Below are 22,701 nucleotides of genomic sequence, written 5' to 3' on the forward strand. Positions count from 1 at the left end.
GGGCTTGCCTCTCCCCCAGAACACTGCTTTGGGTGCTGAAGGTACCATTTGCAGCATGTTTAATACAAAATGGCAGCAGCTGTGCAGTTGTAACAAAATTAGCCACAGGGTGTCTAGAGAAATGTACACAGGCAGAGACTGGAGTTGAGCCAGGCAACCCAGGCTGGCCACAGGGCCTGTGCCTGCTGCCAGGTCAGCTGCAGAAGGTCACATGAGCATACCCAGTGCTAGCCTGTGACAGAGTGATGCAGTCAGATTCAGGTACGCCAGGGAGGTCAGCAAGAGCCAATCTTCCTTGCTGCCTGGCTAGGCCAGGACTCTTGTCCTCCCATGGGTCTGCCACACAGACGTTCTGGAGCTGTTTAGACCTTAGGAAAACACCTAGCAAGGGCAGGTTTTTGCTTTTTCCTCAAGAAAAGAGACCATTAAGAAAATTGAAAGCAGCTTCCAGTACACTTGAGTGGAAAGGGGCTCCCTGCCAGAGGCTTGCCCAAGAAAAAAGGCGTTGGGTACCTGCGTCTTCCCAGGTACCATCTCAGAGGGTGAGATCATCAAATTCAGAAGCAGAGAGTAAGGGCAGTCACAGAAGCCCCCCACAAGCCCCAGAAAAAAACAAAGTCCTTTTTGCAGTTCATTTTAAGCTTTCCTGACTGACATGGCCGGAGGATCCGACCTCTGCTCCAACCTCCTGCAGGCAGAGAGCTGGTGTGAGAAGGGCAGCTGAGCATCTTGGGACAGGTGAGCGGGCTGCCATGCCTCTGCTTCCAAAGAAAGGCCCTGGGGCTAGGACCAAGGGGCAGTAGGTCATGGGGCTAGCGGAAGTCTGCATTGAACGCTCTGCCGATTATCAGCCGCCTCACTTCACTGGTCCCGGCTCCAATCTCATACAGTTTGGCATCTCGAAGGAAGCGGCCCATGGGGAAGTCATTGATGTAGCCATTTCCACCTACGAAGCAGATGTGAGAAGAGAAAGGACAGGATTGAAGGCTGCAAGGACAACCAACAGAGAGCCAAGGAGTCATTCCCTAGCATCTTCAGGGATTGGTTCCGGTCCATATAACTTACGTGCATTCTCCCAATACCGGGTCTATTCTTTCTCCCTCTCTCCCTCTGTGCTAAGGATTGAGTATGGACTTCGCACACACTAGGCAAATGCTCTACTACTGAGTTATAACCCCAGTTCATATTTTAAATATCTCTAGGATATATGTACACACACACACACACATACACACACACAGAGACACACACATTGGCATAAGTGCCATTTAAGTAGTTGTTATATTGGAATGTTTATGGAATCATGACAAGAGAAAAAGTCTATGTTCAGCTCAGGTGCAATTTCCCTTTTTTACATTTATTTATTTATTTTGTGTGTATGCATATGCTTGTCTATCTTGACATGGATGTAGAGGTCAGAGGACAATGTGTATCAGTTTTCTCCATTAACCATGTGGGTCCTGGGGACCAAACTCAGCTTGCCAGGCAGCAAGAGCCATTACCCACAGAGTCATCTTGCTGGTTCTTTTTTTCAGTGCTTGCAAAATCCCAAGCCACTGATACAATTTTCTTTTCTGAACATTTCCTTCCTTCCTTCCCTTCTCCTTTTTGAGACAAGGTCTGTCATATCCTAGGCTGACCCCCAACTCACAAAATAGCCAAAGATGACCTTGAACTTCTGGTCCTCTTACCTCTAACTTCCTGAGTTCTGGGATTATAGGTGTGTGCCATCTGTGATCTGGTTAATACGGTGCTGGGGTGTTGTTTTGTGTATGCTTGGCAAGGATATTACACTGAGCTATGGCCCAGGTTGACCAAGAAGTTACTGTGTAGCCCAGGTTGGTCTTAGTCTCTTTGTAATCCTTCTGCTTCAGTTTCTCAAGTGCTGGGATTAGAGGTGTGCACCCCATGCCCAGGCACTTCTGAATATCGCTGATTATTGGCTGGACCAGAAGAACCCCAGGATATATAGGCTCTGGGCAAGGACTGATCAAAGAGAAGCAGAGGCAATGACAGAACCTTGTTGGGGTCGGGAAGGCACGGGAGAGCTGGTCTAGAAGATCTCCCAGAGTGCTGAGGACCCAGACAAGGAAAGGATGAAACCTGGCTGGAGTGTAGAGAGCCCACCTAGCATGCCCCAAGTTCTGGACTCAGTCCCCAGCACCACACAAACCAGGCGTGGTGGCGCATGTCTATAATCCCAGTGCTCTGGAGGTAGAGGCAGGAGGATTGTAAATCCCAGGTCATCCTCAGCTGCATGACATGCCCACGTACCCAGCACCCAACTTTAAAAAACAAAACACAGAATGAGTGGCAGATGTAGGCAAGTGAGATGGGATTCAGACCTAAGCCAACTAGGAATGATGCTGCCCCACCTGAGGAGTCTCTGTCCCCATTTCCTGGTGGCCTTAGACCAGTCAGTGAAGATAAGGAATGCTTGTAGCCTCCAACCTTTTATTTTTCCCTTTATTTTTCTTTTTCTTATTTGTTTATTTTTTTGGGGACAGGGTCTCTCTGCGCAGCCGTGGCTGTTCTGGAACTTGCCCTGTAGACCTTGAACTCACAGAGATTTGTCTGCTTCTGTTGCCTGAGTGCTGGGAGTAAAGCTGTGCGACGCCACCCCCCCCCCCCAGTGTTTTTTTCTTTTTTTTTTTTTTTTCCTCTTAAAAAATTGGTTTTATGCATAGGGTGTTTTGCCAGCATGTCTGTCTGTATACCACATGTGTACCTGGTCCTTTGGAAGAGAAGCCAGAGCTATGTCTCTGGGCCACACCCCCTTTAAAACAAAAAAAGATCCATTTATTTACTGACTGCCATTACAAAAAATTCCCTGGGGGAAGACAGAGCCTAGGGGTATCTGTGTGGCTGTGGCCAGCTGAAGCAGAGAGAGCAGAAAGGGATCCAGGAGTGCAGAGTGAGGGCCACTCACCAAAACACTGAATGCCGTCCAGGGCTACCTGTGTGGCACACTCGGCTGCATACAGAATCACACCGGCACAGTCCTGTGGGATGAGGCGTTGCTCAGCAGGGACCAGACAAACATACAGGCACCCATCCCGATAGTTACCCACTAACCCACCTCTTCTTCCCCCACAGTTGGCCCTCACCTTGGCAATGATGTGGCCTTCATCACAGGCCTTGGCAACATTGTAGACATACTGCCGACAAGCCATGAGGCGGGTGTACATGTCAGCCATCTTTCCCTGCATCAGCTGGGCACAAAGGGAGGCCATGGGTCAACATGCTGGTATACTCTAATTACTAAAAGCAGGTCAATGGCAAGGACAAGCTGAGGAACCAAGGGCACAGAGAGGAGATGAGACTTGCCTAGGACAATGGAGATAGATGGAAACAGCTCTAGGAGATGAGGCTAGAGAGTTGCCTCCTGTGTGGCTAGCTTCCAGCAGCCTCTCCAGCAGAAGGGTGGGATTAGAAATGCAGCTCCCTTTCCCCTAAACTCAAATGTCCTGTGTGTTTTACCCTCCAGCCTTGCAGTGTCTAGTTCAGTCATCTCAAATAGGAACAGGCAGGACAATGTGACTGACGAACCTCCCAAGCCGGGTGGAATGTGAAAGTCGCTGCATCCTAACAATTCAAGCCCCTTTCGCCAGAGGACAGTAACCCACAACGAATGCATGACTACCTCATCTCCTTTAGTCCAGGGAGAGGACATTTTAGCACGTGTTCCCCTTACCTGGAATTGGCCGATTTTCTGGCCAAAGGCTTCCCTTACATGCAAATAGGGAATGGCGTGGTCCAGGACAGCCTGCATGATCCTGCCAGAGAGAAGAAAGACACTATGGGGGTGTGATGTCAAGTGGGGTGAAAGAGTGTCGGAGGATTAGGCCTGAGAGTTGAGGTGGAGGATAAGGAACTGAAGTCCCCGAGAAAAGATAAAGGGACCTGAGGAACTCCCTGCACAGTGACAGCACCACCTGTCCAGCCCCCAGGCACCTTCCTCAGAGATCAAGTGGGTGTGGTGGGGCAGCAGGCAAGAGTTGGGGCTTCTTGTTTCACAGCTCCACTGACTAAGCAGTTGCTTTCAGGCCTCACCTGCCATCTGTCACATAATGACATTTTCCTCTGCGTGAAGAGATTAAATATAGGAGGAGATTCTCAAGACAGAGGACAGCCCACAAAGTAGCTTCCTTTGTGCCTCCCCTCCCTGTCGGGGGAGGCTGCTAACCTAACAAGGCTGGCGAGCTCACGTTGCCCGGAACCTCACACTCGTGCAGAGGTCTATGGGCTTCCTCTTAAGCCTCACACTGGTGACGCTTTGTGCTTGCCCAGGAGGCCAACAGCCCCCTCACACTTACCCAAGGGGTCCACCCGCCAGCACCAGGCGCTCTAGGTCCAGCCCGCTCATCAATACGTAGACACCCTTACTCTCTTGGCTCAGGATATTAGCAGCTGCCAGGATAAATGCCAGTTAGAGAGGACTGATCATAGTCTCTTCACTTTTATAAAAGGTACTGTGTCACACAAGGCACAAACGTACATTACTTGACCTTCATCACGGGTTTCAAGTGAGAGAAAAGATGAAATTTGTCGCTTGCAGTCGGAAGTGGAGCTTTCAGGACCCCACACCATCCACAACACCATAGAGCCCCAAGTTGTTAGATCTGTCCTTTCTCACCCTGGACTCCCTGGGATGGGAAAGAAGGTTTACAAGGCCCCCCGCCCCCCTTCACTTCTTTCTACACCTGATGTCTACTTATACAGAAATCAGAGAACTCATCACCCCGAGGTGCCCACGGTTCGGGGTCACCTCTCAGCAACGTCCATGAAAGTGGCTTTGTCTATGAGTTAGGGTGATAGTGACAGCAGCCGATGAGCAACTACCCCCCTAATAAGGACTTGGGAGATATGGGCAGACATTTACTGTAGAAACTTGACAACCTAACCCGCCTTTAAGGCTGGTGAAAGAATTTTTTTTTTTTCCTTTCTAAAAGGTTGAGTCCTTCCCGGAGACTCTTTCTGACCACAGCAAACTATTTCTGGACAGTTTATGGCTGATGCACAGAGCAGTCCTAATTCAGGTCCAGATCCCGGCCCTCAGCCCTCTCGCAGTGATACATAGTGTCACGTTCACGGTTACAGTGCAGGGGAGAAAATATTCTTGCAAAATCAAATTACCTCTCCTTCATCGAGTCTGGCTTCTGTCAATTTATTCAGAAGGGCTTTTAGCATCATTACCGAGTGTAATTCATAGTGTTGTGGTTTGGACACGAAACGGCCCCCTGTGGGCTGCTGTGCTAAGGGCTTGGTTCAACGCAGCAGTGCTCTGAGGTGGAGTTTGGGACGTGACTGGATTGTGAAGACCGACCTAATCAATGGATTAACCCGATGATGGATTCATAATTTGATGGCATTAATGAGAGACAATGGAAACAGAGACAGAGCCTCCAGGAAAAACTGGCCACTGGGGTGTGTGTCTTTGATCTCTGCTTCTTATTCTACTTAAGTAGGTCTCCCCAGGCCATTCTTCCTCATGCTCTGGCTCACCATAGACATAGAAGCAATGGAGCCAGCGAACCATAGGCTTGACACCTGAAACCCTGAGCCAAAATAATTTTTCCTCCTTCAACACTGGCTTCTGTTGTGTTATTTATAATGGTATCAGAAAGTCAGACATATGTCAGCTGTACAGGCAATGCAAAGGAAGCCTGAGGGGCAACAGTGGACCATGGTAGGCCTTACCTTTCACCATCCTTCATTTAGGCAGGCAAGCAAACAGCAGCAGGGCCTATAGCCAGGACAGACAGCTGTCCAGTAGCTCGAGGCCCACAGTCTAGGTGCATAACACGGGACACACAATGGTAGTGGAGCTCTGTACAGTGAGATGGGCATTCCCAGCTTGCAGAGGAACCAGGACAGGGACTGCCTTAATCTCTGGACACTTACCGGGAACTTTGCAGTCTTCAAAGATTAGCTCGCAGGTATTGGAGCCTCTCATTCCCAGCTTGTCAAGCTTCTTGGAAGTACTAAAACCAGGCATACCCTTCGCAGGAAACCAAAGGAGGCCCTGGTTAGACTTGCCCCCAGGGCGGCTAATAAAGAGAAAACCACTTAACCTTTTCTGATACCTACTCAGCACACTCGCACCGACTCCCAAGTTCTCCCAAGTTCTCGCTCTGGATGCAATACGCCAGCGTTCAGGCCCCACCACTTTGTACCCAACCCCTCTGCTGCCAGCCTGCTTCTCCGCAGCTCTCAGGGGAGCAGTTCTTCCTCAATGAAATGCTCAGTCCCCATCTCTCCTCACTCTCCCAGGGACATAACTCTCAGAGCATTGGCTAGTTCCTCTGCCCCTTTTCTGTAGCCACCTGTCCCTGGAGGAACCCGACTCCAATCACCTACATGCTTTGACCAGGATACTCAGATGCACGGGTGTCACCAAGTGCCCAGGGGACGGAGCAACGGCTCATGCTGCCCCCTGCTACCTCCAGGCCTTTTCAGTTCCCATCTTAGCCATTTCCCCCACCCCTTCATGGAGTATGCTGCCAAGCTTTGAACCTTTGTAGCATTCCTCTGCGGCTGGGTCCGCAAGCCTCAGTGGCACCTGCTTTTTCTTCACCGTCATTAGGTCATTACGCAGACGGCGTGAAGCCAACATCTGCTCCCTTAACTGATAGATCTCCAACTTTTTCTAGGCTGGGGCACATGTCTATAATCCAAGCACTTGGGAGATCTCTGAGTTCAAGGGAAGCCTGGTCTATACGATAAGTTCTAGGCCAGTCAGGGCTACACAATGAGACCCCATCTTAAAAACAACAACAACAAAACAACACTCCCAACCCCCGGTTTTCTTTTCTTTATACTGCTTTCTCTATACAGTTTCCTGTTTTATTTTATTTATTTATTTATTGTTGAGACAGTCTTGCTATATAGCCCTGAGCCTCACAAGGACCAGGCTAGCCTCACACTTGCCTCTGCCTGTCAAGTGCTGCTCAGATTACAAATACGTGTCACCTTGTCTGGCTTCTGGTTTGTTTAAAACAAAAACAAAACCAAAACCAAAATGGGACTAACTCTTCATGTATCTTGTCCTTGTCATACTATTGGAGGTACAGTATCCAAATCATCATTTCAATTCCCACTCATGCCTCAGTCTCCCCCATGGCTCCTGTTCAGCTCAGTAAGAATATCTCATGGCTCCTTTTTCGATTTCTCCTTCCTTGACTCTGTGGACAGCTCTACTGTCTTCAGACTTGACTCAGTCTCTCTGGGCCTCTCTCTCTCTCTCTCTCTGGCTTTTTATTATCTAGACCAATTAAGAACTCCTTTTACACTCTTTTTTTTTTCTTTAAGTGCTGAAAATTGAACCCAGGGTCTGTACATGCTAGACAGCTAGCTGCTCTACTACTGAGCAGCTCTAACAGCACCAGAGTTGGTTTTTTTTTTGGGGTTGTCTTCTTGAGTCTTGGCTTGTCCGCCACCTCCTAGGAGCAGAGCACACAACAGTGATCTTAACCTTGACCAGCCAGAAGGAGTTACATCTGTAACTGTTGTCAGAGTTGGAAGTCTCCCTGATACAAAGGTCTACCACCCTCACCTTCTCCACAATGAAGGCTGTGATGCCCCGAGAAGCTGGCACAGCAGTCAAATCTGTCTTGGCATAGACAACAAGGACATCAGCATCTGGGCCATTGGTGATCCAGAACTTGTTGCCATTCAGAATGTAGTGATCTCCTAAGGGAGAGTCAGGGTGTAGGCTGCTTGCTGAAGTCTCCTGTCTGGGATCAGTCCACAACTGCCCCCTGCTGACAACCGGTACTGGGAACCCAGCAGGGACCACCCGCAACTGCTACCCTCTGCCTTCTCCAGCTGCCTGGGGGCAAGCGGCCTTACCTTTCTTTTCTGCTTTTAGTCTCATGGAGACTACATCAGAGCCAGCATTGGGTTCGCTCATGGCCAGTGCTCCGATGAATTCACCACTGATCAGCTACAGGGAAAACAAGAGCCGCCCAGTTAGGACCTTGGAAACACCCTGCAGGCAACTCCCCTGGCTGCCTCTTCCTGCCCACATTCTGCCCCCAGAGCAAAGTGCAGTGTCTGTCAGGCCTCTCTTTCTCCCAGTCTTTGTATGTTAAAAAAAAAACAAAAAAAAAACTATATTTTTGCTTATTTGTTCTCTGTGTTTATGTGTGCACTGCTTGTATCAAACTCAGGTTATCAAGCTTGATGACAGGTTCCTATTTGCTTTTTGAGACAGGGTCTTGCCAAATCACCCAAGCTGGGATTTGTGATCCTCTTGCTTCTGCTTCCCAAGCAGCTAAAATTCAACACAAATCACCCCATCCCTGGGTGAAAGCCCCCTCCATTTATTTATTTATTTTTGAGATAGGGTTTCTCTGTGTTGCTCCTGATGTCCTGGTGCTCACTCTGTAGACCAGGCTGGCCTCGGACTCACAGATATCCACCTGTCTCTGCCTCCTGAGTGCTGGGAGTATAGATGTGTGCCACCACCACCTGGCCAAATTTTTTTGACTTAAGTATTTCAAAACAATCTCAGTCACTTTCCTAATTATATTGAGTTCATGGCAGCAAGCCAAGAATGAAAATCTGCTTGATCCCCAACAAGGGGAGTGCATGTCAGAGAGTGGTTGTGTTGAGTCCATGTGGGTTTCTTCATCCCCATTTCCTCACCTTGGGAAGATATTTCTCTTTCTGTGCCTCATTCCCATTACGAACAATCTGGTTGACGCAGAGGTTGGAGTGGGCACCGTAGCTGAGTCCCACTGCTCCAGAAGCCCGGGATATCTCTTCCATTACCAACACATGTTCTAGGTAGCCCAAGCCAGAGCCGCCATACTGAACTGGGAGTGGGAGTGTGGGAAGCAGAAAGGCATCCAGGTTACATTGGGACACTGACAGGAATCTTTCATTAACTGGCAGAAAAATAAACCACCCTGGTAGCCATTCCAAGTTCCCTAGCAAGGCTGCCAGGCTGTTTGCCGGGGACTCTGCTTGGAAGGACATACAACTGGCTCTGCTTGCTGCTGGTGGGGAACTGAAGTTCAGAAACCATCTTCGCTGACTCTGGCTTTATCCCAGATGTCTTCAGTGAGGACAAGCAAAAACCTGAGTACCCACTCTTCCAGAAGTTACAAAAAGCAGAAGCAGATGGATGAAAGGGGTGGGTGGAAATGGGACTATGTTCAGAGCACCAAAACCAGTTACAGACTATCTATGTGCAGAAGCCTCCAGAAGGGGAGATTGGAAAAAAGACTTCTTAGTGTTTCTAACCTACCTAGTTGTGTGTTCATGCCACATGTGTACAGGTGCCCCGAGAGACCAGAGGAGGGTTTTAGAGCCCTAGAGTAATGGTTCTCAACCTGTGGGCTGCGACTTCCTTGAGAACCCTATCTCTGAAAATATTCACATTACCATTCATAACAGCAGCAAAATTATAGTTATGAAGTAGCAATGCAAATAATCTTGTGGTGTGTGGGGGTCACCACAACATGAGGAACTTTATTAAAGGGCCACAGCATGAGGAAGGTTAAGAACCACTGCCCTAGAGCTAGAGTTAAGTTGGTGGTGCTCTATATAATGTGGGTCCCAAGGACTGAACTGATGTCCTCTGGAGGACTAGGAAATGTTCTTAACCATTGAGTCATCTCTCTGGCCCCAAATGTGAGATTTTATAGCATAGCTTTGGGAACAAAGCGGGACTAGTACATATACATGTAGCACACACACACAGATGCATAAACCTGTTTGTATGTTTAGGTTGTACGGGTGCCCCCAGAGACAAGAAGAGGGTTTTGGAGCACTAGAGTAATGGTTCTCAACCTGTGAGAAGCTTATCTCCAAAAATTAAGAAAGAGAGAGAGATTTTTCTTGAAAGCTCTTCCAAAAAGTCCAAGTGTCTGGGCCCCCTGGTCCCTTATCAAAGCTGCTGTGTAAAGTCCTGTAAAAACAAGCTTGTTTGAGCTGCCCTCAGGCCAGTGAAGGAGGCATAGCCAACCGTTTCTCCAGGAAGGAAAGTAGGGAACAGAATTCCTGTCTGGCTGTCAAGACTCATCCTTCAGCTGGTGTAGGCCTATGTCCCAGCCACCTGGGAGCCAGAAGAAACACATTCAAGTCTTATCTGGCTACGGAGGGTGTTCAGGGCCAGCTAGGGCAACTTGGCCAGACCCAGCCTCAAGATAAAACAATAGGAAATGGGGTGGGGTGTTAGAAAGCTTGTCCAGCATGTGCAAGGTCTTAGGTTCAATCCCCAGTACAAACAATAGTCCTGGCTTTCTTTTCAAAGTTCCCATTTGAAAGGATTTTATCTGGCTTCTGATATTTTAAAGGCGGTCTGGAGGACAAACCTAGGGCTCCGTGCAGTGTTGACTCTTGCCAGTAAGCTATACTCCTGCCCCAGATTTTTTTTTTTTGTTCCTTTTTTCCACTTTTCTTCTCAAACGTCTGCTCTTCCTGCCTTACTTCCAAGTGCTGGGATTACAGGCACCACCCTAGCACGTTGGGGACAGGCATTTTAGCAACTGAGCCCCATCCTTAGCTTCCCCTCAGGGTCTCATACACCTCAGGGTGGCCTTGAACCTCCAACCTTTCTACCTCTATCTCTCAAGTACTGGGTTACAAGTGTTTATCACATAGCCTGAATTCAGCCCATTGATTTTAAATTGCTTCTTTGTCCCATCAAATTTATTTTGATTCAGAAACATATTATGCTGTGCTGGTTCATAAACCATCAAAGCACAAAGAGAATCTTGTTTGGAGGTTCCCAATAGGACCTCCCCCAAAACTCCCTTACATTGACATGGTTTAAATGAATCATTACCCAGTTTCCTTATATCACCATTCATGTAACTCTCCAGGGTCAACTCAAACCTCAGGATCTACATTACTCCAGGAGGATATAAGGTGAAATATACAGACACTCATCAAACCAACACCTATATGCTTGGTTTCCAGACCCATCCCTGATATCAAATCCATACATCCTTTCCTAAATAATATGGCTATATAATTTATGCACACCTGCCCAACCCTCGAAATCCCCTCTTATTACTCATTATGTAAATAGTGCATGCTTTATACAAATAGTTATTAACTTCCCCCTTTATTTGACTTTATGCACACACATAGGTGCTTGCCTGCATGTATGTATGTGTATCATGTACATGCTTGGTGCCCTTGTTTGACAGAAGACCCCCTGTAACTGGAGTCAATGGAGAGCCATGAGCCACCATGTGGGTGATGGAAGGTGGGTCCTTTGCAAGAGCAACAAGTGCCCTTCACCACAGCCATCTCTCTAGCCACATCCCTTTTTTGAGCCAGGATCTTAGCTCTGTAGTCCAGGTTGTCTTTGGACTTCAGTCTTTCTGCCTTAGCCTTCCAAGTATGGGAACAGAAATAGTTGCTCTACTGGGCAGTGGTGGTGCACACTTTTAATCCCAGCACCCAGGAGGCAAATTCTGGTGGATCTCGGAGTTTGAAGCCAGCCAGGTTCACAGAGGGAGTTCCAGGACAGCCATAGCTATATAGAGAAACCCCATCTTGAAAGGAAAGAAGATGGGAAGGAAAGAAAGAAGGGAAGGAAGGAAGGAAAGAAGGAAAAGAAGGAAGGAAGGAAGAGGCTAGAGAGCTGGTTCAGAGGTTAAGAGCACCGGCTGCTCTTCCAGAGGACCTGTGAGTTCTGTTCCCAGCAAACACATGGTGGCTCACAGTCATCTATGGTGGGATCTGATGCCCTCTTCTGGCATAAAGGTGTATATGCAGCTAGAGCAGTCATATATATGAAATAAATAAATCTAAAAAAGAAAAATATATCTATATAAAAAAAGAATCGTTCTTTAATGTTTAGAAAAGATGAAAGTCCAGAAGGCAGTCGTGCTGATGCCTCAGGAATGGCTGGATGAGGAGGCCAATAGCTCATGCATTCATTGTCATGGCAACCCAGAACCAGAATGTATTGGCTCCCTGCCTGTCCCCCCCCCCCCCACAACAAGCTGTAGCACACACAGGGAATATTAGGAAGGCCAAGAGCCCACTAAAACCCAAAATCACCTTATCTGAGGACCCAGACATCTCATAGTCCCATTTCATTTGAGGACAAGCTGTTATCAGAGGACTCAGGGATATACTTTTCCTAAAAATTCCCACTTATAAGCCAGGTGGTGGGAGCACACACCTTTAGTCCCAGCACTTGGGAGGCAGAGGCAGGTGGGTCTCTATGAGTTCTAGGCGAGCCTGGTCTATCAATCGAGATCCAGGACAGGCTCCAAAGCTACAGAGAAACCCTGTCTTGAAAACCAAAAAGATTCCTACTTACAGACCACTAGTGAGACAGAGCTCAGGAATCACTGAGGGAACACTGATCTACTAGGGTATGCAGATCCCATAGGATGCCAGGCTCTCACTAAATCTTCGAGTCAAGAGTCTGAGAGATTCTGCCTTCTTGCCATCACTAATGATTATGTCTTCTCTGGGCTCAGCCAATGGGTGCTGCCTCAGGTTCAAGGATGAGACGTTCTTTGGGAATGATTGTTTCTTCTCTTCTTATCTGGTTGTTAATTTGTGTGTGCATATGAGTGTACGTATGTGTTTGTATGTGTGATGTATGTGCACATGTGTGTGAGTTCACACTCCTGTATACATGCATGGAGGCCAGAGGAAGATATCGGCACCCTCTTGTGACTCTCCACCTTGTCCTGTTTTATTTTATTTACTTGTTTATTTTTTTGTTTTTCAAGACAGGGCTTCTCTGTGTAGCCCTGCTTCTGCTTCCCAAGCAGCTGATACTCTCTCTACATATGTCACAAGTTACCACATCCTTGAAGTGAAGAGCCACCTCCTTTTTTTTTCCAAGACAGAATTTCTCTGTGTAGTCCTGGCTGTTCTGGAACTCAGAATTGTGCCTGGTTCAGCTTCCTGAATGCTGGGATTAAAGATGTGTTCCACCATGCCTGGCTTACCTTGTTCCTTTTGAGATAGGGTCTCTCACTGAACCTGGAAGTGTTTTTTGGCTAGACTAGTAGCCAGTGAGCCCAACAAGTCCAAGCAAGCCTCCAGTCTCAGCCCCCCCCCCCCAAGTCAGTTCTGGGATTATAGGCATTGGGTGGGACAGGCCTTGATTTTAAACAGTGCTGAGTTCTGAGCTATGATCCTCATGGTCACATAGCTCTTCTTAGCTTGAACCTTCTCTATAGCCCCTGTTTTTGTTTTTCTGAAACAGAAAAACTGTAGGCCAGGCTGGCCTACAACTAACTGTATGGCTCAGGCCGGCCTTGAACTCAGAGAAGTCCTCTGGTTTCAGGCCCCTTGTAGGGCCCTGCATGGACCCCGAGGCATCTTGAGCAAGCCTGAAGCTGTTGGCTGGAACTCCTTGATCCAAAGCTGTTGTTGGTACTCTTCCCGTTTTGATAACACACACCTCGTGATATCACACCCCTCGTGGGGAGGAGCTAAGCCTAAAAATCCTGTTATTTTCCACTGTGCTGTCAGTCAGTATTTAAGCCTGTTCCATCCCCTCAATAAACAGCATTCGGCATTCTGACATAGCAGTTGAACGAATGACCTGCTGTCTTGTCTCTTTATTTCAATCTCTAGGCCTTCACCCAATTCGTGGGAACAGATCATAACTCGGGCACTACAAGCGGAGGTCCCACCGAGATCAGGGAAAGAAAAGATCACCTAAGAGATCGCCCTCAGAGGCCAGCCAGCAAAGTAAGTGAATGAGGGTATATTGAAGGGTGGGTGCCAGTAACTCTTAAGGAAATTCTCAGTGGGCAATCAGTGGCCCTATTGAAAAGGCAGGGCACTGGAATTAAAACAAGACAGCTAAAGAATTCATTGCCATAAAGTAAAAGAAAAAATGGCAGAGATGATTAGAACTTTTGAGGAAGTACAAGATTTAGAATCTGAAAGCAGAATTTGAACAATTAAAACAGAATTTTTGAAGCTTATGAACACAAATGCCATCTTGTATGTATGTATGTTCTGTATTATGGTGTGACCACACAAACATGTGTATGAAGTGTGATTATGAATGTGTGAATCCTAACAAAAAGTACTATTTGAATTGCTTGGAATCTTAATTGAAAGGGTTGACAATTTGTGCCTACCACACCTGGTCTCCAGAGCGGGTCAGCAGGAAATGGCCAAAGCCAGCATGGCTTAAGAGCCAAAGGAATCTGTATGGGTGATTCAATAGCCTTTAGCACAGAAATGTGAACTGCCGTGACTCCAGAATGTAGTACTCAGTTTCTTAAATGGTCAGATGATGAAGAACATACAGTTCTTTTTCAACCTTTTGTGTTAAGTCATATCCCTGTTAATCTTTGGGGAAGAGATGTGCTTCAGGCCATGGGAGTGGTCCTTACTACTGAGCCTGTTAAAAATATGCTAGCTGACCAAGGTTATGTACAAGGAAGAGGACTGGGTAAATTCCTCCAAGGTGACCCTCAGTCTGTTGAATCCAAAAACTTAATTATCAAAAGAGCCTGAGATCGCTCTGGGTTGGGAAATTTTCCTTAGGGGCTATTGATGTGCAGCCTGTTCCCATTCCTATTATCTGGAAAATTGATAACCCAGTATGGGTGGAGCAATAGCCCTTATCTATTGAGAAATTACAGGCTGCACATAAACTTGTACAGGAATAATTAGAGGCAGGACATACTGTTCCTTTCACTTACTTCTCCATGGAATATGCCAATTTTTGTTGTAAAGAAAAAAATCTGGAAAATGGAGACTCCTACAAGATCTCCAAGCTGTTAATGATTGTATGCAAATTATGGGAGCCACACAACCTGGCTTACCTTCCCCTGTAGGCATTCCTCAAGGCTATCATATATTAGTTATAGACCTAAAGATTGCTTTTTTACCATTCCATTGCATCCTCAGGATAGTGAGCGATTTGCATTTAGCATTCCTTCTGTTAATTTTAAAGAGTCCTATAAGAGATATCAATGGGTGATGTTGCCTCAAGGAATGGCCAATAGTCCCACTATTTGTCAAATTTATGTATCTTTGGCCATTGCTCCCATTAGGAAGAAATTTCAATCCCTGTATATTACACATTATAGGGATGATATTCTTTTAGCAGGCCCAGATCCTTCAACTAGCTGGCTTAAGAATAGTCCCAGAAAAGGTACAACAAGAATTTCCCTATCAATACCTGGGTCATCAATTGTCATATTCTGGTATCTGTCCTCAGGAGATTACTTTAGGGCTGGATAGACTGACCACACTTAATGATTATCAAAAATTATTGGGAGATATAAATTGGGTTTGATCTAGTTCGGCCCTAACCACTGGGCAGCTTAGACCCTTACTTGATATTTTACAAGGAGATTCTGATCCCACTTCTCCGTGCACCTTAACACCTGCTGCATGAGAATGCATACAACTTGTGCAAAAATGCCTCCAATCTGTACATTTAAATTATATTGACTAGTCTCAAAACTTGATGTTATTAGTTTTTGCTTCAGCATATTTCTATATGGTCCTATATTATAGGTACATGAACATACATCCCCAGGAAAGACAGTTAGATCTTATCCCCAGGCAATGTTTTCCATTATTCAAAAGGCATACAAAATGAGTCTTCAAGTTTTTGGCAAGATCCCTAATGTAATTGTCACTCCCTATATTCAAAAACAGATACAATGGCTTCAACAGTTCAATGATGATTGAGCAAATTTCTTGTGTTCCACACCCTGCCACTTTGATAGTCATTTTCCTTCTGATAAATTAGCTCATTTTTTAAAAAATCACCCTGTGTGTTTTCCCAAGATTATTCCCAAAAATCCTTTGAAGGGGCAATGTATTTACAGGCGGCACCTCCAATGGTTGTGCAGTTGTTTACACTTAAAGTGAAGTCTGCACAATTTGCAGAACTAGGTGCAGTACAATTAGCCCTTCAACATTGTTCTGATGAGCCGTTTAACTTATACACAGACAGTAAATATGTGTATCCTATATTGGCCCCCTTAGAAATTGCTGCCTACATAGCTCTGGTCTCTCGTGTATAGGAACATTTACTAGCCATACAGTGCCTACAATGGAGGCACTCTCATCCAATTTTTGTAGGACATCTCCAAGCACATTCTGGTTTACCTGGCCCTTTGAGTGAAGGAAATGCCATTGCCCATTTTAATACTAAAACAGATAGTGACGTGATGATGATGATGATAGAGTCTGGTTATGAAGCAGCCTGCAAAGCTCATACAATCTTTCACCTTAATGCAGGCTCATTTAAATTCCATCTTAAAATTACTAGAGACCAAGCTATTAATATAGTTAAGAATTGTCCCTATGTGCAGAGTTCTTACCTGTTCCACACCTTGGAGTTAACCCCCGGGGTGTCAGGCAGAAGGATGTTTCCCATGTTCTTCCTTTGGTCGACTACAGTTTGTTCATGTATCTGTGGATGCCCATTCTCATCTCATATTTGCCTCTGCTCATACTGGAGAAAGGCTTAAGGATGTTAAGAGCCATTGTTTACAAGCCTTTCCTTATATGAGAATGCCCAGAAAATTAAAAACTAATAGTGGCCCTGCTTATACTAGTCAGGGTTTCAATTCTTTTTGCAAAAAAAATTTTTTTAATCTCACATAAGACAGACTTTCCTTACAATTCTCAGGGTCAGGCCATGGTGGAACGTGCACATCGCACAATTAAAGCCTATCTTCATAAAACAAAAAAAGGGGGAATTTACAGGGTCTCCTCATAATCACCTTTCACTTGTCCTTTATATTTTAAAATTTTTAACTATTGATGGTGCTGCTTGATCTGCAGCTGACAGGCATTGGCGCCCTTGGTCATCTGACTATGGCTCAGTTATGTGGAAGAATGTCAATACTGGACAATGGTGTGGCCCTGACCCAGTTCTAGTATGGGCTCGAGGGTAGGTTTGTGTCTTTCCACATGACACAGATACCTGTTTGGGTGCCTGAGCATCTGATTCACCATATGGGGAGGGACTGTGATTGTAGCAGCCAGAAAGAAGGTCTCATGGGCCTTCATCAAGAATCTACCCATTCTGATGCCTGTGGGTCTGAGTAGCTCTATGTGGCCCTTTTTCCTGACTAATTATAGTTTGGATCAAGCAGCTATAAATTTACACTTTGATCCAAAGGATTAGAATTTCACCTGCATCTCAGGCACTTGTATTCTGGGTCCCTTCTTTTTTTGTTGTAACTTTTTTTGTTGTAACTTTTTTTGTTGTAATTTTGGAGGAAGTTTCAATTGTTCTCAGTAGGTCTGGTTAGCTGCTGGACATATGAAGTAACAGCTGTCGTGGGCCATGTACCCCAGCCAGGTAGTACCTATGCCAGAGACCTCTACAGATGACCAACTTGTGCAGCAGAAAGGAAAGGAGATTTTGGGATCGTGGCTGCCAGTGCCACCTCTGCCACTGAAGCAACAGTTTCTAGGATAGCCCTCTCCCAGTCTGTAAATACTGCAAGCACGGTGGATCAACTATCAGGTGATTTCGCTGAAGCCTTAGCCACCCAAAACACACTTGATTATCTAGTACAAATTGGCATTTTAAAACTAAATTTACAAACTGTGAAAGGCTATGGCTTCTCTCTCTTTCACACATATCTGTGTTAATGCATCATTTTTCTCCAGGGATCCTGGAGTGACCAATTTTTAAATTATACACATGCTTTAGCCATGAAGATCATTAACATCAATGAAAACTGAGTACCACCTGCCAGTGTAGAAGACCTTTTACAAGGACTTCAACTTGCGGGCAGATTGCTGGGGTTCGTAGCCCTTGCACTTGGCACTACTTCGACATAGCATTAGACAGGCCCAGGCCAACTTTCACACAAGACAGATTCTACTGTCTTTGGCTCAAGAGAAAAGCCCCTGCCCACATGTGGCTGACAGACAAACTATTCACCAGAGACAGGTAAGGCAGAAGGGGGCAAATATCCAACTTAAACCAGGAGGGTTATGGGCCTGGGTGACTTTTCCAATGATGGGTAAGGAATTATGCTGACATCCTCTGCCACCTAAGACAGGTGTTAGTTTATATTAAAAGAAAGGGGGACCTGTAGGGCCCTGCATGAACTCCCAAGGCATCTTGAGCAAGCCTGAAGCTGTTGGCTGGAACTCCTTGCCCCAAAGCTGTTATTGGTACTCTTCCCGTTTTGATAACCCACATCTTGTGATAACACACACCTCGTGGGGAGGAACTAAGCCTAAAAATCCTGTTCCATTCCCTCAATAAACAGCATTCGGCATTTGGCATTCCGACATTGCCATTGAACAAATGACCCGCTGTCTTGTCTCTTTATTTCAATGTCTAGGCCTTCGCCCTATTCGTGGAACAGATTGTAGTGCGGGTGATGCAGCCCCTAAATGTTGGGATTACAAGAATGTGCCATCATGCCCACTTCCCTTTCTTCCTGTTTTGGCAACAGAGAAAGCTCTCTTTAGGGAAAGAAGCCATACTCACCAGGGGCTGTGATGCCCAGTACTCCCAGGCTCCCCAGCTGCTTCCAGAACTCCTGTGAACAGAATAGAGTGGGGAGAATCTCAAGAGGACCAAGCCATTCAGAGAAAGCAGCTACACTCTCAGGGAGGCCCCTCTTCCCTTACCCTAGTAAGCTCAACTCACTGCTGCTTCAGAAGCTTCCACCCCCACCCTCAACCTTGCAACTCACTCTCAGGTCCTTGAACTCGTTGCTCTGGTCAATCTCCTGGGCCTTGGGAGTCAGGTTCTCATGGAGGAACTTAGATATAGTCTGACGAAGCTAGAAGAAGCGAGGGAGACAGGCTTCTGAAACTAAGACACGATTGTCACTGAGAGCAATGTCCCTCCTTCTGGTTGAAAGCATATTCAGGTGGCTCGGCCACAGGTACTCTTACCAGGTAGCATCAGGTTGAGGCTTAGGGGTGCCACCGAAATATGCTTCCTTAGGGCGACAGAGAGGAGGGAGCCTCAACTGAGAAAAATGGCTCTGTGAAGAACTTGGGAGGCAGAGTCAGGCGGATCTCTGTGAGTTTGAGGCCAGCCTGGTCTCTAGAGTGAGTTCCAGGACAGGCTCCAAACCAGTACAAAGAAACCCTGTCTCAAAACAAACAAACAAATCCAGCCTCTTAAAATCCAAAGTCTCTGACACCACTGCCCTGTCTGAAACTGGATATTTCTAAAGAGACAAATATGAAGTGTTTGAATTTGTTAAGGCTATGGGACTATTTACATTACCATTTACATTTTACATTGTAAAGTGTTTTATATTGTGATCTTTATTTAATGTGTAATGTTGGGGATAAACAAGAGAAGTTGTGGCTTAACATTGATGTGTTTGTATCAAATTGGCAGGGGTCAGTTGTGCTGGCTAGTTTTGTGTCAATTTGACACAAGCTAGGGTCAGAGGGGAGGAAGCCTCAATTGGAAAAATGCCTCCATAAGATTGGCTGTAGACAAGCCTATAGGGCAGTTCTTTTTCTAAAGTAAGTTATTTATTCTTATTTTCTGTGCATTGGTGTTTTGCCTGCATGTATGTCTGTGTGAGGTGTCAGATCCCTGGACCAGGTATTACAGACATTTGTGAGCTGCCATATGGGTACTGGGAACTGAATCTGGGTCTTCTTTCTGGAAGAGCAATCGGTGCTCTTGACCACTGAGCCATTTCTCCAGCCCTGACATTTTCTAAATTAGTAATTGATGGGGGAGGGCACAGCCCATTATGGGTGGGGCCATGGCTGGTCTTGGATTCCATAAAAAAGCAGCCTGAGCAAGCCATGAGGAGCAAGTCAGTAAGTGGTACCCTCCATGGCCTCTGCATCAGCTCCTGCCTCTCAGTCCCTGCCCTGTTTGAGTTCCCGTCCTGATGTTCTTCAGTGATACACTGAGGTGTAGAAGTTTAAGCCAAATAAAAACCTTTCCACTCCAAGTTGCTTTTGGTCATGGTGTTTTATCACAACAATGATAATCCTACCCCAGACTTGCTGCCTTTGCAGATGACCTAGGTTCGATTCCCAGCACGCACATGGAGGACACCCTCTTCTAATCTCTGCTAGCACCAGTTAGGCACATGGTGCACACGCATACTTTCTGGCAAAACACATGTACACATAAAATAAGTAAATCTAAAAATAAGTTAAAAAGGCAAACGAGCTAACCAGCAAGCATCCAACTCCTTTATTAACATAGGATGGTAGGTACAGAGACGAAAATGACACTCCATATGAACATTAACATGCCAGATGCTTAAAAACATGACTGGGGAAGTTACACCCTAAAAGTATGTTTTCCCTAAAGATATGAATGGAATCATTATTTTCTAGGTCATAGGTAACAAGACAACACTAAGACGGGCTGGCTGTGGAATAACAAACAAGCTGGGACCGTAGAATCCCAGATTATGACAGTGTTCTGTCCTGGGGTTTCCAGACTCTTCCTCCACCTAGGGTGACATTTATAGTAACATGTGCCCTTGTACACATCCGACTCAGATACACGATGTGGGAGGCAATCACTCCTTAGTACTTTTATTAGGCAACCTATAGCAATTGCTTAATATATACACTGCCAGGAGTGGAGTCATCCCAGGAAACGATCCATTGGCTTTATTTAGAGAAAACAATCTTAAAACCAGCAATAAGAGTGGATAGGTAATCTGTGTGAACACATCTTTCAAGGTCTTGTTCAGCTTTGTGCTTTAGGCCTCGATGAAGGGAAGAAAGGAAACTAAGGGTGCATCATTTCAGAATTCTTTAAGTTGTCCACTCAAGAAACAATCCTTTGTTGTCCACGGGCTAACCAAAATCTCAACCATAAACTGAGAAACGCAAAACCTGGTGTGGTGGCCCACACCTTTAATCCCATCACTCTGGAGGCAGAAGCAGGAGGATTAATAGAGGCCAAGCTTGATCTACAAGGCAAGGCAAAGCTATGCTGATGGAGACCCCAGCAAAGGGGATAGATAACATTTAGAGAACCGGTTGGAGTCTGAGCTGACACATGATTGCCACTAGAAGCAGGGCCAACCAATTCCCCCTAACCCCCAACCCCTTCAGCCTCCCGGGAACTTTGGGTCTTACTTTCCTATCTCCTTCTAACAGCCCTGCCTTGCTGTCTGTCTCAAATCTCCTCTTTAGAGATAAGGATGAGTCAGAGGCTTGGGCATTTGCTAAGAGCAGGGAGCAAGCAGTCCTTCACTCTGGCTTCCGAGTGACGGTCCCAAGGCCCGGCAGGCACAAGTCACTTGTGGGGTGGGACATGAGGCCTTGGGGCGGCCCTCCCTACCTGCTTCTGCTCCTCGTTTAGCCCGTTGATAGCATCGTCCACAGGCAACAACGAGTGAGCTCGCTGCGGGACAGCGAGGAGCGATGGTCGCAGCCTCCAACTGGACACCCGTCGCCCCAGCAGCCGGATCACAGTCGCCATCTCTGCCTTGCACAAGGAGCTTGGGCTGCATTAGCTCCACCAATCCTAGTCTCATAACTCTGCTCAACTGGAAGGGGGTGGGGCTCCAGCAGCCAATCATACTCGGAGGACAGCCGAGGGCTTTGCTGCTCTTGCAGCCACGGGAGCCAATCAGCCGTGAGGCGGTAGCCTTCCTTGGCTCCAGGGATTGCCGCCTCCGGTACTTTCTTTCCTAAGCGTCTTTTCTGGATCCATAATATAGTATCTCGTGCTGAGAGTGTAACTTTTAACTGCAGAAGATTATCTTAGTGGGAAAGTAAATACTCCAATACAGGGCGGTCCGAGCGCCTAGTTTGGAGGAATAAACTGTCCCCAACAGATCCAGGTTAGCGAAGATGTGTAAAAAATCTCTTGTTCTTATTGTGTAACAGGTTTTGGTTCTTGCTGTCCTCCAGATTATGTAAGGACGTTTTCTCGACAGCGCAGGAAGGGAAGAGCGGTGTTTGAGGTCCCCTGAAAAAGCCACATGTGTGAAGATTCTACAGACTGATTAAGAACGTTCTGATTGTGGAGATTGGGTTAGTGCAGATTCTCAGCCAAAATTAAGGAGGTGGCTGCAGAGATGATTCTGTGGTTTACAGCATGTGCCGCTCTGCCAGAGGACCTGAGTTCAATATCTAGGACCCACCTCTACACAAGCACCTGTATACACTTACACACATATACATAAACTATTACAAATATGTCTTTAAAAATTATCTTGGAAAGCCGGGCGTCGGTGGCACATGCCTTTAGTCCCAGCACTCTGGAGGCAGAGGCAGACAGATCTCTGTGAATTTGAGGCCAGCCTAGTCTACAGAGCTAGTTCCAGGACAGGCTCCAAAGCAATACAGAGAAACCCTGCCTCTGTAGCTAGACATGGTGAGGCACATCTGTCATCCCAGTACTTGGGAAGCAGAAAGATAAAATGTTTGAATGTATGAGGCCAGCCTAGGCTATATAGTGGGATCTCTGAAACAACACAGACTTGGAAAAAAGAAAGCTACAACTGTGTTGTATTGTGGAAGCTAAGGCAGGGAATAGGTGATTTCAAGAAGGGATTGAAGGCTGATGGGATGGCTGGGGACACAGCTTGCTGTAGATACTTGCTTAGTATGCATGATCCCCAGCACCATGTAAATCGGTTGTGGTGGCAGGTGCCTATATATAATCCAAGTAGCTGGGAGGCAGAGGCAGGAGGGCCAGAAGTTCAAGATCATTGCTGTAGGGCCCTGCACGGACCCCCTGAGGCATCTTGAGCAAGCCTGAAGCTGTTGGCTGGAACTCCCTGACCCAAAGCTGTTGTTGGTACTCTT

The 22,701-nt window shown here is 46.5% G+C and overlaps 1 protein-coding gene across 1 annotated transcript; it reads right to left on the minus strand.

Moving 5' to 3' along the window:
• Positions 1-44: 44 nt before the first annotated feature.
• Ivd (isovaleryl-CoA dehydrogenase) lies at positions 45-21,417 on the minus strand. The gene is made up of 12 exons (XM_051183698.1): positions 21,227-21,417; positions 18,636-18,725; positions 18,428-18,479; positions 8,650-8,819; positions 7,852-7,945; positions 7,556-7,692; positions 5,905-6,001; positions 4,317-4,410; positions 3,695-3,776; positions 3,108-3,212; positions 2,930-3,002; positions 45-946 (listed from the first exon to the last, which is right to left on the minus strand). The coding sequence occupies exons 1-12, from the start codon at positions 21,365-21,367 to the stop codon at positions 813-815; spliced, it is 1,269 nt and encodes a 422-aa protein (XP_051039655.1). The 5' UTR covers positions 21,368-21,417; the 3' UTR covers positions 45-812.
• Between the last annotated feature and the right edge of the window lie 1,284 nt (positions 21,418-22,701).

The sequence above is a fragment of the Phodopus roborovskii genome, unplaced genomic scaffold, assembly GCF_943737965.1.
Source record: "Phodopus roborovskii unplaced genomic scaffold, PHOROB, whole genome shotgun sequence".
Taxonomy (NCBI): domain Eukaryota; kingdom Metazoa; phylum Chordata; class Mammalia; order Rodentia; family Cricetidae; genus Phodopus; species Phodopus roborovskii.

Excerpts from the sequence above, each read along its gene's own strand:
- Ivd (XM_051183698.1), bottom strand. The coding sequence starts at position 21,367 with ATGGCGACTGTGATCCGGCTGCTGGGGCGACGGGTGTCCAGTTGGAGG. Across the intron at positions 7,693-7,851 it reads ACTAAAAGCAGAAAAGAAAG|GAGATCACTACATTCTGAAT; the intron begins GTAAGGCCGCTT and ends ACTCTCCCTTAG. Across the intron at positions 6,002-7,555 it reads CAGCCTTCATTGTGGAGAAG|GGTATGCCTGGTTTTAGTAC; the intron begins GTGAGGGTGGTA and ends TTTCCTGCGAAG.